This window comes from Silurus aristotelis, assembly GCF_946808225.1.
Source record: "Silurus aristotelis genome assembly, chromosome: 15".
In the NCBI taxonomy this organism is placed as follows: Eukaryota; Metazoa; Chordata; class Actinopteri; order Siluriformes; family Siluridae; genus Silurus; species Silurus aristotelis.
The window spans coordinates 15246248-15263857 of record NC_139588.1 but is presented as its reverse complement, the minus strand read 5'-3'; the positions used below and the strand labels follow the sequence as shown (position 1 = coordinate 15263857).

General features: G+C 37.7%; 1 protein-coding gene across 3 annotated transcripts in view; it reads right to left on the bottom strand.

Moving 5' to 3' along the window:
- nhsl1b (NHS-like 1b) overlaps positions 1 to 15321 on the bottom strand; it is a 106070-nt gene extending 90749 nt beyond the window's left edge. For 2 of the 3 annotated variants that reach the window (XM_083562212.1, XM_083562217.1), the window contains exon 1: positions 14863 to 15319. In XM_083562212.1, the coding sequence (XP_083418338.1) occupies positions 14863 to 15142 (280 nt within the window). In that variant the 5' untranslated portion in view covers positions 15143 to 15319. Of the gene's footprint in view, positions 1 to 14862 lie in introns of all 3 variants that reach the window. The other variant, XM_083562213.1, reaches the window with a different exon arrangement.
- Between the last annotated feature and the right edge of the window lie 2289 nt (positions 15322 to 17610).

Below are 17610 nucleotides of genomic sequence, written 5' to 3'. Positions count from 1 at the left end.
TGTTACAGGTTTCCGGCAAACATGACAGCTTTGCTTTTTAGTAAGCTTTCACGCGTGCAAGCAGGTGCCTGTATGCGTCTGTGCTCACTGAACTGTTTGAGCTAATGCATTAGGCAGAGAGATGTGTCCTGAAACACAATAGCTTCTGGATTTGCCAATCAGCAGGAGCAGTAGACTCAGGGCATAAAAGCCAAGCTGAACTAACACACAGGGTGGATATGCGTGGGCAGCAGAAAGGCCAAAGCAAACACATGTCTAACCCAATCACATCTAAAGTACAATGTAGATCGGAGGCTGATCAGAATGATGTTTTAGACACAACAGGACATCAACCAAATCCATCCACACAACCTGGCCAGTGTGTCCCAGAAGCACCATGATGATGATGATCATCATCATCATCATGCCTGTTTTATAATAAAATATTCTATATTCTATATATAGTAATATTCTACAGGTTGCCTCAATAGCCTCCGAAACATCCTGTACATGACTCAATTTCTTTAAACGCACGCAGAGTTGTCTTTCCCACTCATGAACTCGTGTTAACACACAGACATGTCATTTTATGTCCATCAGGGGTTTGTGGCAGCTTCCCAAATCAGCCATAAGAACAATTTCAATTTGTGAAACACATGGTTTTGTTTTATCCAAGGCATTTTTTAAAGGTTATTTGGGCTGGGGAAATATATATATATATATATATATATATATATATATATATATATATATATATATATATATATATATATATATAATAAAATTAACCTTAATTTTTCTCTCACATAAGTATTATTAACATTGCATTGGTACTAAAGTAACAACAATGACATGCTTAGTGGATGCTTCACATGATCACATGCGAGTCAATAATGTACAGATTGGGAATAAATATGTTGATGTTTATTAAAGTAAAAAGTACAATAAGTGATGTGATGAAGTTTCTGGTTAGGGGATATTTATGTTTTTCAGGGATACAATTAAATGTCAAGCCACATTTTCTCTGAGTGAAAGAGAAGCAAAAAAAGAGTAAATGTGTCAGTGAGAGAGAAAGGTCTTAGTCTGTAGGAGAGAGAGAGAGAGAGAGAGAGAGAGAGAGAGAGAGAGAGATCAAAAAGGAGAGAAAGATATATATATATATATATATATATATATATATATATATATATATAGAGAGAGAGAGAGAGAGAGAGAGAGACAGACAGACAGACAGACAGACAGACAGACAGACAGACAGACAGACAGACAAGAAAAAGTGTCTGTGAGAGAAAGGAGAGAGCGAGAGAGAGATGAAAAAGGAGAGAGAGAGAGAGAGAGAGAGAGAGAGAGAGAGAGAGAGAGAAAGAGAGATCAAAAAGGTAAGAGAGTAAGTGTCTGTGTGTGTGTGTGTGTGAGAGAGAGAGAGAAAGAAAAAAAGACAGCGAAAGAGAGCAAAAGAGCGAGAGAGAGAGCGAAAGAGAGAGAGAGAGAGAGAGAGAGAGACTGAGGGAAGGAAAGTGAATGAGGAAAAAGCGGGAGTTTATTTTTGTTATAATCTAAAGGGAAAAAGAACTTTCCACAACATTTTACTGAACTATAAACCATTAAAACTGGAAACTGCCAAGATAGAAGAGAAACACACTTCAGATTGTGCCATTATACATCAATTATGCATTTTGGAATAGTAACAATAACTTCAGGGTATCACAAAATATGAGCACTAGTGACCACATATTATTTATTGTGGACTGTTCTCAGCACCACACTCACTCTGAAGGTTGTGTGTGACACTGGTACAAGCGTATCAGATGGTAGACTGAAAACAAAATCAGCAAGCAAGTATTATTCGGCATGCTATAGAATCTAGGATTTACAGGGTTAAAAAATGACTGACACACACTGTGTAAGGAGAAAATCCAGAGTCTCTAAGTTGTAAGACGTTAAGGCTTCCTTGATCCGAATCGCATTTGTGAAAATACACTATTCAAAAACTTTCCGGTTTAAACTGTACAATATATCGGTGGAATTAGCCTGTTGTTGGCTAATCCCTCGTCCAGATTTTGCCTGTTGTGTATACAAAAGAGGAAAAGAAGGTGACGTCCAGCATAAACAATAGCCACCAGTCCACCTCCACACCTAAACACTTAACCTGTGCTAGGATCTACAGCCCCACCCATGACCACAGACAGGGAACATTCCTGCTAATCGCTGCAGCTCAGGAAAAATGAGACACAACCCATCATTTCACAATTACAACACTTGTCTCGACTTCATCCTATTGTCCCTGGCCTTTCCTGTCGTTGCTGTTATAATCCTAACTGAATGTCAGTCCTCCTGGTTATGCATCTTCTTTCAAACTTGGGAACAAAAAAGCTTGACCTTCTCAGGGTAGCAGTGATGCTGCATTCCAATCAAATGAAAAATGGTAACTAGTTTTAGTAGAAACCTTTCCACATTTTATGGTACAGTTTTTTTACAAAATGGATTAAAAATCATAATTTTCCTCAAAATTCTACAAACAATACCCCATAATGACAACTTGAAAAAAGTTTGTTTGAATATCAAACATCTATAGTTTGCCAAAAGGCACCTGAAGGACTCTCAGAACATGAGAAACTCTTTGGATTAAATGCCAAGCGTCATGTCTAGAGGAAACCAGGCACCATCACCTGGTCAATATCTGTAGGGATGTTTTTCAGCAGCAGGAATTGGGAGACTAGTCAGGATAAGGGAAAGATGAATGTAGCAATGTACTGAGAAAAAAAATAAAAACCAGCTCCAGACAGCTCTGGATCTCAGACTGGGGCGTTGTTTCATTTTCCAACAGGACAACAACCCTAAGCACACAAAGTAAAAAGCACAAAGCACCTTAAGCACAAAGGAGTGGCTATGGGGTGACTCTGTGAATGTCCCTGAGTGGCCCAGTCATAGACCAGACGTGAACCCGATTGAACATCGAAAGAGAGATCTGAAAATGGCTGTGCACTGACATTCCCCAACCATCTGATATAGCTCGAGAGGTTCTGCAAAAAAGAATGGGAGAAACTGCCCAAAAATAGGTGCCTAGCATCATAGTCAAAAAGACTAGAGACTGTAATTGGTGCCAAAGGTACTCAAGGTAATACATTTGCAAAGATTTCAAACAAACTTCTTTGATGTTTTTATTATGGGGTTTTGATTGTAGAGTTGTGAAGAAAATAATAAATTTAATCCATTTTGGAATAAGGCTATAACATAAAATGTGGAAAAAGTGAAGCGCTGTGAATACTTTCAATATGCACCGTACACTCTGTAAAATATTACTTTAGTAAAAAGGCTCCCTTTATACTTTCACTTAAGTAAAAGTGCAAAAATATTTGCCTTTAAATGTACTTAAGTATCCAAAGTACTATGATTTATTATGGCTATAATGTTTCTATTATAATTTTTTGTCACAAGACTCTTTGCTTAATCAATTCAGTTTATGTGAATAGATGCTAATGTTACTCTTAACACACCGATCTATTAATAAAATGATGTTAACGAGTCAAACACTGATTGATATCTATTACAGTTATCATGAGCTCAAAATCATTTTGACCACCATCAATTAACTACTACAAAAAAAAAAAATCACGCAAATAAGGCCACGGGTGTTGTACCGAGTTTGAGTCAGGATTTTCTTCCATCATTTATTTCTCTCTAAATGTTCTGCGTGCTGTTGAACCGACGCTGAACTGTATGTTGGTACATACAGTTGAACAAGTTCGAAAAGAAAAGCGCATGTGTGACCAGTTTTTCCATAAATAAAAAGGAACGACCGATTTCTCGGTCTTTGAAAAGTAGTGAAGTTAAAGTCTCCCCAAATGGAAAAACTTCAGTAAAGTACAGACAAAAAAGCTACTAAAGTACAGTAACGAATTACATTTACTTCGTTACTGTCCACCACTGCTCCAAAGAAGTTAAGCATAAGCCTCAAATACATTGCTGAACTAGCACTAGACCCTGATGTAGAAGAAACTGAGAAAAGTGTGAATAACATAGAAAAAAATTCAATTCTATGTGTAATTAAATGTCACTGAGGCCCTGTTTATCATTGGTCCTGTTTGTTTGTTTTTTACAGACCTGCATTTTTACTATCTGTACGCTAAAGAAAATGTAAGTACAGTACACTTAGCAACAATGACAATTTTATAGCCATTTTTTTATTTTGGAAATAAAAATGTATATAAAACTGTAGGCATCACCCAAACTCATGCTGTACATCAGTCATAAACACATCTGATTAAACCATTTAGCTAATTGTCCATGCTGGAGCAGAGAAATACATACACAGCAAGACTACTTAAGGAGCAGACCTAAAATGTAGCACTCGTGTCCTGGGTTGTAACCCCATGAACTGTCCACAGATACATTTACATTTGCGGTATTTAGCAGACGCCCTTATCCAGAGCGACGTACAAAAGTGCTTTGAGTCTCTAGCAATGAATAAATCTACACTGGTACGCAAGATTACAAACTTAATATAAATATAACTCTTGAATTCTCCAAAGCAAACGTGGAAAGTGCTACTTTAAGTGTTTCAGGAAGAGGAAGGTCTTCAACCGTCGCTTGAAGATAGTCAGGGACTCCGCTGTATGGACGTCTAGGGGAAATTTGTTCCACCACCTCGGTGCCAGAAGAGAGAAGAGCCTTTAAGTATACTTACCTCTCATTCTGAGAGAAGGTGATACCAGTCGAGCAGTGCTGGAGGATCTCCGACAGCATGGTGCAGTGCGAGGTGTGATGAGGTCTCTGAGGTAAGACGGTGCTGGTCCATTTTTGGCCATGTAGGCAACCATCAGTGTTTTGAATCTGTACTGTAGAATCAAACGTGTTTTAGAGACCTTCTCCCACAGGTGATCATTATTCACAGGCCTGTTTTGATCCCCTCAGGGTGTTAGTGGCTCTTCACTCATGCTAGAGGCATACAAGCTCGAGACGCTCTTGCAGAATCTCAAGTCGCTTTCCCAGCGTCAACAGTCACAGAGAATCCGTGGTCAGACAGTTCCATTTATACCACTGAACTATTCTCCGATTCACATATTCGATCGTTCAGAGGGCTCAACAGCATTGAGTTCAGAGTGCGAGGCAAATCTCAGGTATGTATTAATCATCATTTTGATCAGAACTTGTGGGACTTAGATGGCAGACACTTCACATAATCCGAGACGAATAATAAAAGGATTAGTAATGAGTTTTTCTATAACAAAGAAAGATGTGTGTTTATTGATATAGCAATATGGTTTTTTTAGTAACAACCTGCAATGTTTGTTTTGTCTATAAAAATTAGGGGAACGTCATGCAATGATGTGTGAAACAGGAACTAACTTGTTTCACTGCCGTTCCACACAATTCCATGTAAATATGTAAATATCATTTTTTTCAATGAATGAAAACAGTAATTGTTTTTAAAATGGCAAACGAAACCCTTCATGACAAAATACTGAAAAAAGTTTTTTTTTTACTGAAAAAGTACTTACTTACAGGGTGATAAAAGTAGATCCATTCCATAGTGGGCCACAAAACACCACCAACTATCGAATCTTTTCCGAATATTGTTATTTACAAAGGCAACTTACCTAAAATTCACACAATAGAGAACAATACGCTGTTTCTTAGTCTGTAGACATCAAGTCAGGTCGTAATTTCTGGTAAGCTGGTTGTGATTAACTAAAATCTTTGCCTGTAGAGACAGAGGCCAGAGCACCCAGAAAGTAGAGTGCAAGCTAGGTCCTTTATGTCACCTTCATTAATTTGTTGTCTTTTTTGTTTTTGTTGTTTTGAAAATCAAAATCCAATTAGGAAATGACTAGTTTAAAACTAATTTTTGGCTCAAAATATAAAAATGCCTCATTTTTAGTATTTTCTATCTTTTGGCTGTCAGATATTTCATTTTGTGTTGGTATTCTTGAACAGCCCAGATGTAAAATAACTGATCAGTGGTTTCATCGACAAGCTAATATGCTAATATGGACCACTATGTAAATTTCAAAAGCAACAAGAGAATGACAGTAAATGAAAGTTCAATACATGTACTTTTTTTTAATTATTTAACACTGTTTAGCCATAGATACACATCTGCAATTTGCACAGATGTGGATATCACTGCTGAACATTAGTGGGTGCACTTGCTCGAAAGCTATATTCTGTAATTTAAGCAACTTGGGAAAAGCTCCTGAAACACTTTGTATATTCACAGGCATTTTTACAATAATGTGTTTCTTTATCTGACAATAGGCCCAGCCGGCATTCCAACTAAATTCGCTCATTTGAATCTGATAAAGGTACATTTATGAAAGGAAAATAGAATGTCATTTCATTAATCAAAAAACACAACAAAAAAAAAAAAAACACAATGAAAAACCCCACAGTACCGACAAATCATTCCTTGATTGTGTTGACACTGTATTTCTACACCACCTCCTTTGGTAAACTTGCTCCTCACCCAACATAATCTTTGCAATAAGATATCGCAATCTTGCTGTGCACGCTGTAATGTGCCTGTGTGTGTGTGTGTGTGTGTGTGTGTGTGTGTCTGCAATCTATTACCAAAAGTATTAGGTCACCTGGCCTCTCCTGCTATATGTGTTTCTTTTCCAAACTGTTACGACAAACCTGGAAGCACTCGATTGTACAGGACGTCTTTAGGTGCGCTTTAATAACATTTTGCATTCACTTGAACCTTCAAACCCAACCCTGTTCCAGCATGGCAATGCCCCTGTGCACAAAGTGAGCCCCTTGAAGATCTGATTTACATGCTTTGGAGAGGAAGATCTTGAGTGGCCTGCTATAGAGATCTGATCTCATCCCTACTGAACACCTTTGGGATAAATTGGAACACTGACTGCACCTTAGGCCTCCTCACCTACACCAGTACCTGCCTTTCATAATCCCCTTATGGCTGATGAACACAAATATCGTTAAAACACATTCCAAAATCTAGTGGAACATCTTCTCAGAAGAGTGGAGGGAATTATACGAGCAAATTGGGACTAAATGTGGAACGCTCAAAAACCACATACTATACGTATGACCAGGTGACACAATACTTTTGGCAATATACTGTGTATATATAATGGCTGTATACAATAATGTCTGTAATTTGAGTTCTTTTCAGAGGACAGTAAATGTATACTGCTTTAGAAGCTGCACATTGACTACTTTAAAATATATCCAAGTTTCATTTCTATAGTATTGTCCCTTGAGAAGATCTACTATAATGGTTGCTAAATTGAGAGGGGTGTACTCACTTTTTTGAGGTACTGTAGGCTTACATTTAGAAAAGGTAAAAAAAAAAAAAAAAAAACAACAGTTTTAACCCAGAAATAAATTCAATGAAACAAGACAGGGAATAAACACTATATTGACAAATGTTTGTGGACACACACCCCCCTATCTTATCCTCCACTCGTCTGAGAGGTTCCTCTAGATTTTGTAGTGTGCTTGTGTAAATTCCCCCCTATCAAAACTGATTCCAGTTGTTTACTTCAATTCATTTGCAGCATACACTAAAGGCATTTTACACACATTATTCCCATTGTTGCTTTTCCTGTTTTTTGTGTTTGTTTGTTTTTTCAGCAAAAGTTTACTTAAATGAGAAATGGCCTGTGGAATGCAGTACAGGTTTAGGCCAAAAACATGCCTCTATCACAGACAATTTAAGACATCATCACTATCCCTGTGTTTGGGAGTAGGCCCACCTTAAGGTGAAACCTGCATGTCTTCTTAATTTCTAAAAAATATAATTGTGCATAGCATTTAGCTTTTACACAGAATTCTATATTATATTTTAGACCATATATTATTTTATATAATAAAAATACTATTGATTTTTCAAATACGGTGGGTCCAAAGGTGTTCCAATAGTATTTATTGTAGTAGGACAGAGGTTCCAGCTTCAAGACAGGGTTATACTAATGTGCTGGTGAAATCTGTTCATTTTCTAACCACTGTTAATTTGTTTTCTTTAGAAATTACAACTTTGCTATTTGTAACACAACAAACTGCATTTTGTTTGTCTTATAAAAAAGCTGTTAATGAAACAGTAAATAACTTAGACTTTAAACGATCCACAGCATAAACCTAAACGCAAAATAATAATATATATATATATATATATAATTTCTGTGGTAAGAGTTATAATTTGTGGGTGGTAGACACCTTACCACTCGGTTCCTGATTATTTTCCCAAAACAGCATTCCCGAAAAATGCTACAATCTTTATACAAACACACAATGCTACATGCAAATGAAAATAAAAAAAGAAGAAATAAAGACATTCTGTTTTCTAAAATATTACGTTCTTACTTGGTGAGTATTCGCCCTATACATAGTGCTATAATGTGTGTTTCAAATAGGAAGTGTGTATGCAAGCATGTGTGTGTGTTAGGTGAAATCATCGCAGTGTCACTGCCAACAACAATTTGGCCTGCAGTTACAAGCAAACTGAGTAATCATTTGACCACAGGAGCTTGTAATGAAACACATAATTAAAAGAAAAGCCTAAGTACAATGAGTGTAGACGCACTGGCTGAGCTGATGGTACTGTATAATTTACACACAGTGCAGATCAGTGAGTTGGGAAAACACTGGTGGTCTAATGTGGGCGGCTGCTGCTGCTGCTTTCATGTCAGTCGGCTCTTCTTGAGCACTTGAGAAGACCAGACAGAGGATATATCAGGAGACTGAGTGTTAAAACAGAAGTGGTTCCAAATAAACACACATATCTACAGGATAAAGAGAGGAATGCATCTGTGCAAAGAGAGCTCTTAGAATGTGTGTGTGTGTGTGTGTGTGTGTGTGTGTGTAGGCTTGCACTAAATTCTGCTATAAAACACAGTGTGAATTTAGATATAATGGAAAATGGAAAATATTAATATCAAGTAAATGTGTTAAATTATTTATGCTAGCAGAAGAACTTGTTAGTATGCAAGTATTAGTGCATATAATTGACATACGTGACGAGCCCTGGATCAGATCAGAAAATGTCAAATTCAACATGAGGCCAGGGACTCCCTAATTACCACCGTGCAACAAGAAAACACAAGAAATTGAAATATCAAATGCAAAATCCTATTATACCAGTCGTTTTTATAGCCTTTACTCAGAGTTGCTCAGTATCAGTGCTATCGTAGCCTTTATTTTACTACATAACCGAGTCAACTTAATGCCAACGGCAACAATGGGCATGCCTCTGTCATTAACGCCTCTGTCTCAGTTTTAATGTGATACGAATAAAGCAAATGATATTCGATCTTGTTTGTCATCCTCGTAGGAGTCAGACCTGGCAAGGCTAAAACACTGACTACATTACAACTCAATAGCAGGGAGACTTACAGCCGTCTAGGCTTCATTATTTCTAACCTTTAAAACTATTCATTTTTTAACCTATTGTTAAATATTGTATTGATTAACACTGAAATCCCCGACTCTGAAAGAAAAGCAGGATAGAGTCTTGAGACTCTAGTGGTAACGATTCCACGAGTAATATTCAATTAAAAAAATTCATCTAGGCAAATTAATTCGCCTCAATGCTTCATTTAGTCCATTTAACCAAACACAGAGCACCGTGTTCCCCACGGACCATTTTTACAGACGCACCGCCCCGCTAAACTCTGGAGCGTGCTGGACAGGTAAATACAGAAGATGCTGCAGAAAGGAAAAAAATAAAGGAGGATCATTGGGTTTATTTCAAACTAAAAGAAAACACCAGGTTACCGTTTTTAAAGTCATATGGAATAGATTTTTATTTATATACAGTTCGGTCAAAAAGTCCCTGGGCAGTGGCCATGTAGAGCAGGTAGTGGAGCACGTTTTAAAAGATGGCGATAAACACACGCTTTCCAAAGACAAGAAAAGCACATGGCCATACTGTGTGAGATTTAATAAATAAATTCATGAGTGAGAATGAGAGTTTCATGAAACGAAAGGTTTTACATATCTTACTCTACACGGCCTCTGCGGAGGGACTTTTTGACCGAACTGTATATAAATAAAAATCTATTTCGAATGACTATAAAAATGGTAACCGCACTGTCTGGTGTTTTCTTTTAGTTTGAAATGATCCCAATGGTTTATGTTTTGTGCACACTGTATTTGTTTTTTAATGTAATATGGCTATTAAATGCTCTAAATGGCTTTAGATTTCACAGATATTCACTTTTCAATATTAAATTTTTTAAAGAAAAACTTTTGTTTATTTCAAGAGGCCCATCTTATTTTCTCGTTCTTATTTAGTATAGTTTTTTAATAAAGAAAATGGAATAATCGTTTAAATACTCGATTCATAAAATAATCGATAGCAGCAGCATACAGAGAGGAGGTGCAACAGTTAACAGCAACAACTCGTCTCTGAACGTTAAAACTATAGAGATGGTTGTTGCCCTGAGGAGAGCATTACCAGTTCCTTTACCAAGAAAGCCCAGAAGCACCTTTACTTCCTGAGAAGGCTGAGGGAAGTTCATCTCCCTCCCCCCATCCTAACCATGTACTACAGAGGGACCATTGAGAGCATCATAAGCAGCTGCATCACTGCCTGTTTTGGAACTGCGCCGTCTCAGTTCGCAAGACCCTGCAGAGGACAGCCGAAAAGATCATCGGAGTCTCTCTAACCTCTGTCACAAACATTTACACTGCATGCTGCAGTCGCAGCACACGCCCCTCACACACATACACACTTCACCCATCTACCATCCTGAAGAGGTTCTGAAGCATTTGGCCCTCACATCCAGACTGCAACAGTTTTTTCCCCTCAAGCCATCAGGCTCCTCAACACACACTCACTCAATTGTGTGTTACTAAACCACAAACCACAAACCCAAACACAAATACACATTTAATACTCATTTTAATCCATACACATCCATGTCTTCTGCACCACCCATTTTATATTAATCCCCCGGTGATTACGTTTCAAATCCGCAATAAACGGACGCCACCCCAAAAATGCTATTTCATGTATACAGTACTGTACTGTATTTACATTTTACTTCATTTTATAATTAATAATCATATTTCCATACAACATAAAACTCCATAAAACAACAATTCCCTTACATGCTGTTTTGCACATCGACTGCTGCTCTTGCAGTTTTGCAATCTTTTGTGTCTATGTTTACAAGTACACAAAATGTTTACAGTTCTCTTTTTTGCATGTTGTAGCGTGAAACACATTATACAGTAGGTTTACGGGTCGGCGCTATTTTGTGTTCCGTGTATCTGTCCAACACCGTCTTTCGTCTCGCACTGCTCGCACCAGGTTGCACGCCATGCACTTTAAGTGGCGAAGACAACTTACTTTAGTGCTTAGCTCCGTGTTCTGTATGTAAATCTGTTGTGCGATGTCACTCTATGTTGTTTAATGTAGCACCAGTGTGCTGCTTCAGCTTTATATGGTTCAACTGACAATAAAAGCTTCCTGACTTGACTAGTGTATTAACCACCCGTATGATACAATCACTTGAGAGTCTGTAAACAACAGCCAGTGTTTATTTTATACAATAACAACAACAACAACTGAACTGGACTGTTAGCAGGGTAAAAAGAAATTATTATTATAATTTTTTGGTTGGGTTTTTTTTGGCACACCACAGCCTCGTCTCATCTTTAAATAATTTTATCACTGGATCAACCACCGGTCTTAAATAAACAAAGCCAATCCAGAAAGACAGGTCTGATGACGTAGTGCAATGGGGTCATTATTTTCCCATAACATTTACCAAAAACACAGCCATAACACATCACGTAAACAGGTCAGGGTTAAGAGGTATTAAGAAATACACTGGCCTTGTGCTCAGACACAAGACAAGACCCTGGAAATGCAAGGCTTGAATTGTGAATGTTATAAATACGTTATGCCCATGTCCCCTTTCTCGCTCTCTCATATCTCAGAATTACTACATGTACAAAAGTTTGTGGAACCTTGACCATAATATTTGTATGTGCTGTTTTTGAATATTCAATTCCACATTTATGCCCCATTTGCTCTTATAATAACCTCCACTCTATGTTCCTCTAGATTTTAGAGTGTGTGTGTGTGTGTGTGTGTGTATGTGGAGATTTATGCTCATGCAGCTACAAAAACAGCCGGTAAAGTCAGGTACTGATGTAGGGTGAGGAATCCTGGGATTATAGGACGCCACGCAAGGTCTTCCACTCCAACCCATGTGAACCATATCTTCATTTAACTGGCTTTGTGCCTCAAAGGTATTGTCATGCTGGAACAAGTTTAAGAAAAGGGGAAATTTAATGCTACTGCATAACGCTAAAGACATTTTATACAACTGTGGTAAAAGTTTGAGAACATATGGATGTGAAGGCAGGTGTCCCAATACTTTTGTCCATATACAGTACTGCATATGACCAGTGACCAGCTGAACGGTTTGGGTGAGTCTGTACAAATGATAGTCTCAGATGCCAGTTCTTAGCTGACAGGAGTGATTTATGTACGTGTTAAAGACATGAACTAATTTACTATATTCTTCCAGGCAATTCAAAGCCTTCTGTCCATCCTCTGACCTCATTAACAAGGAATTTCCACCCATAGAACCTCAATGTTTTTAGATTTTTGCACCATTCTTTGCAAACTTGAGCTCAGCAAGTTCTAAATTTCTCAAATAAAAATGCTCAATTAAACTTTTTCTTCATTTCGATGTTTGATGTGAACTTTAACTGAAGCTACTGTCCTATATCCTGATTATTTTATGTACAGTGCTGCTGCAACACGATTATCTGCCAAGCAGTGCTTTTAAATATACGTTTGGGCTCAAAAGTTTGAAATCACTTTGTCAGTTTGTACCTATAATTCCAAGGGCACAGCATGTCTGTGTACACCAACTCGGGAACACAAAGCATGTTTGGACTGTCCAGGGGGAAAAACATGGAGGCAGATTTCCATGTCAGAAACCACACCTGAGGGCAAAGCAGAGCTGACCTGAGCAGAGCTGACCTGCTGACAGGGCGACTCTTTCCTTCGCCGGTGTTTTTGTTAAGTGGAACAGAATGTGTATCGGTGTTACACAAACAGGCACCTCAGGTATCCGCACCACACACGATATTCAAATTACGCTAACTGGATAAAATGTACTTCACACGATATAAAAAGCACAAGGTCTGAATTACAATAACGTGTTCACGTTACTAGTGTTGTCACAAATGTGTTTATAGGAGGAAAGAACATTTTAATTGGTCAGTGTGTATGACTAACACCAGAAACCGGCCAGAACTGTTGAGACGTGTTTGTGTGTGTGTGTGTGTTTGTAGACTGATGCATACACAGATTGTCTATACGTTGGGCCAGATCTATCAATCCCGACAGGACTTTTGGCTTCACAATGACCACATTTGCATAACCTCGGATTAGACCCAGAGCTCGCCATGTGCTTCTACACCTTACAAATCACACCAGCCTTCAGTTCACACTCTAACAGCAACCCTACAACCCTTTTTACTGACTCTTCAGAGGATCAAAAATCCCACATGAATGTATGGAGAGGCATGCATGAACACACACTTACACCCACTCACACACACCCACCCACTCACACACACCATGCCTTATGTTTATACTGTAGTTTAGGAAAGGTATTAAATAAAATACACACATATATATATATATATATATATATATATATATATATATACATACATATATATATATATATATATATATATACATACATATATATATATACATACATATATATATACATACATATATATATATACATACATATATATACATACATATATATATATACATATACATACATATATATATATATATATATATATATATATATATATATACATATACATACATACATATATTATATATATATATATATATATATATATATATATATATATATATATATATATATATATATATATATATATATATATATATAGTTTAGTAGTGAGACATGAATTGAAGGTTTGAAGACCTGTGGTGTGAACAGACATGTCAAGCTCAAGCTTCCGGCCCACGGATACATTAAATCAGGGGCACGAGATCATAAAATATTTCTTTTATACCTGGCAAAGTTAAACTCTGTGGGAATTGCACACGATGCCCCGTCTCTGCCTACAGGTTGGGCGAATGCTCTGCATGTTCGGAAGCTCATTTCTGTATGAGCAACTTTTTTCTACATTTACATTTATATTTACAGCATTTGGCAGACCCCCTTATGCTGAGCAGATACGGGTTAAGGGCCTCGCTTAAGGACCCAGAAGTAGCAGCTTGGTGGATCCGGTGTCCAATGCCTTAACCACTGAGCAACCACCTCCTGTATTAGACGTTTTAAAGAGGAGCAAAAGCCCACCTAGGAGCAGTGTTGGACAGCAATTAAATAAATAACATCTTTAAAGTATGTTTTGCGTAATTGTATTATATTGACGTATTTCCACTTTTACTTTAACTTCACTGCATTACTACTACAAGTCAAATATCTTCATTTTTGAACAAATCTGTCATTCCTGGTGATAACAGGACATTGTAAATATACATATAAATAATTTTAGGACATTATAGCCATTATAAATGATAGTAAATTGGATACTTATGTACTTTTTACTCAAGTGAAGGTATAAAGGGAGTTGTTTTTGTTTACTTTTACTGGAGCAATATTTTATTGTAATTTTGTTTTATGTTTCACACTTTATTCTGTATCCTCTCTGTGTTCTTGGGGTGCAAATCCATTTTCTGCTTTACAGACACGTGTTTTGTCCAGAGTTATATTTTGCTATAATAAAAAACGCGCCTTAAAGATGATCAAACCTGCCTGGAACCCAAAGTCACCTGCACTGAGAAATCCTGCAGTAAACTTTTCCCGCTGGTTTCAGTTTGAAACCGTGCACACTTACGGATCTGAACGTGCTTGGGGTTGAGCTGGGACACGGCGGTGTGTAAGCAGTCCAGGCGCTGCTGGATGCGGGAGCTGCGTTGGAAGACGAGCGCAGCCTGGAGCTCCACACCGCGGAAGATGTCGCACGCGTGGCGGGAAACATCACTGAGCTGCCGCAGAATCAGCGAGTGCGCCCGCGAGCTCACCTCATCCAGGGACGCGAACAGCGCCGAGCCGTCCTTCTCCACCGTCAGCCGGCACAACCGCCTCGGCTCCACCGTCCTCTCGTAAAAAGGCATGCTCTTCTTTACTTTTCTTTTCTTCTTCCTTTTTTTTAAATAAATATATATATTTTCTATATATTGTTATTCCCGAATTCCCAACGGCGACCGTCACGAAAGTCCACCGAGAAGAAACGAAATCCAGCTCGAACCTCGTCCCGCCATGACTTTCAAAAAAATCCCTGATTTATATATATATATATATATATATATATATATATATATATATATATATATATATATATATATATATATATATATATATATACACATATAACGATATGAAAGCGCCTTCAGCGTGTCTCTTTCTCATACACACACACACACTGAACTGCAACTCAAATAGTGAGACTTGTGCTTAGGGAAAACATGGAAAGTCCCAGAGGAACCACCTGTAGGCTCCGGAACTGGAGTCTAAAGCTGGAAGAGTTCGCGCCCTTCCGTGATAAATAGTGTGGAAAAATAGTGCACATGGATGACATGACATATACACACCCGCACTAGATCCGCACTATCTAGTGTTCAAGTATTGGTTATAGCATAGGTATGCATGTTGCCAAATCGCGCAAAATTCAGTTCAACGACAAATCCACACAATAAACACGATTAAGATGTTCATTGTTGTATAATCGTTTTAAATTAATGTTTTGGACTTTTGTTTATTGCTTTTGCATACTTAGAATTTTGAATTGCATTCTAGTTTTCCTGAAATCAATCCGTCTAAACTTGTCAACCCCTGAACGCACTAAATTCCGGACTGGACTTTGCCTTGTCCCAGAATGAAATAGTTGTAGTGAGGACACTTTAAAGAAATTATTATTAATAATTAACAGTTTTTACCTTTAAAATAAGCTTCATCACAGAGATTTGAGTACTGACACACCACGTGTTTGAACTCGGTCCAATATAGTCCATTACTGGAGGACTTTGTACTATTAGTGCTTAATATAGGTATAAATAAGTTACAGATAAACAACTTATTTATACAAACACTATAAAGAACTTTTAGTCTTTTGGTCTTAATTCCCTTGTGCATGCTGACAATGAATAAATAATTAAAACATTTTATTGATGTATTATCGGTATTTTTACAAGAGTGGCAGTATTGTAAGTTATCAGCGCCCCCTTGTGGTATTAACAAGAAACTGATTGAAAAAAAGATCACATCATGGCAATTAATTTCTACAAGTAACAATTGCTAAATGAAATAATGCACTTGATCTCAGAGACTCCCAGAGATTCTAAGATACTGAGCAGAAGTTATAATAATAATAATAATAATGGAATAGCCAGAATAGAATAGCCTTTATTTGTCACATATACATTACAGCACAGTGAAATGTTGTTCTTCGCATATCCCAGCTTGCTTGGAAGCTGGGGTCAGAGCGCAGGGTCGGCCATGACACAGCGCCCCTGGAGCACACAGAGGGTTAAGGGCCTTGCTCAAGGGCCCAAGAGTGGCATCTTGGCAATACCGGGGCTTGAACCCCCAACCTTCCGATCAGTAATCCAGCGCCTTAACCACTGGAGCCACCACTCCCCCAATAAGAAGTGGAGTTAAGCACTCCAAATGGAGTTAAGCACTCCAAGCTCACATCATTGCTGACCCTGCACTCTGACTTAAACTTCCTAACAAGCTTGAATATAAGATACATTCTCACTGCATTGTATGATACATATTAAGGCTTATTCCCTCTACATTTCATTGTGAACATCCTAAGACTAAAGAATCTTCGAGCCCATTTTATTTGTACACTTTTTACATTTTTAAGCATTCTGATCAGAGCATCAGTCCTAACTGGCACATATGATGTGAACAGCAAGATGCCCAATAATAAAAAGAATAAAATCTAACCAGACAATTGAAACAGTAATTCAAGTGTCTACAAATACAATTTTGCATTATTCAGATGTCCTTATCCAGAGCGACTTAGTTATCTCATTCATACAACTGAGCTGTTGAGGTTTGAGGGCCTTGCTCAAGGGCCCAGCTGGGGACACCAGGAATTTTAATCTCACAACCTTTAACATCTTAACCACTATGGATTTGTTTTTAATAGAAAGGTAAAAAATACCATATGCTGTTTAAAAGCTGCCTTCATAAATGGGCAAAATGCAGGAAAGTTAAGAAATGATAATCAATTCATCAGGGTTTGTAAAGAAAGTTATACATTTAAGTAGCAATACTACTTCAATTCATATTTGCACCATTATCTTTCGCAGGTGTCTTTTGGGTTTCACATTTCTTGTGGTTAGTTGCTAAATACACTGTACTGGTGTTGTACTGTGCTCAGTGACCAGGCTGAATCTAACTGACTTCACATTATTAAATACAGTTTCACTGCAGTCCTGTAGAACTAATGCTTAAATAGCTACCAGTACCGAAGAAAATGATACAACGTGTGTATTGTGTTGTAAATGTGAAACGGTAAAAAGAACTGCAGCGCAGCGCTGGCATCCAAAAAGCAAGAACAAAACAAAAAAGG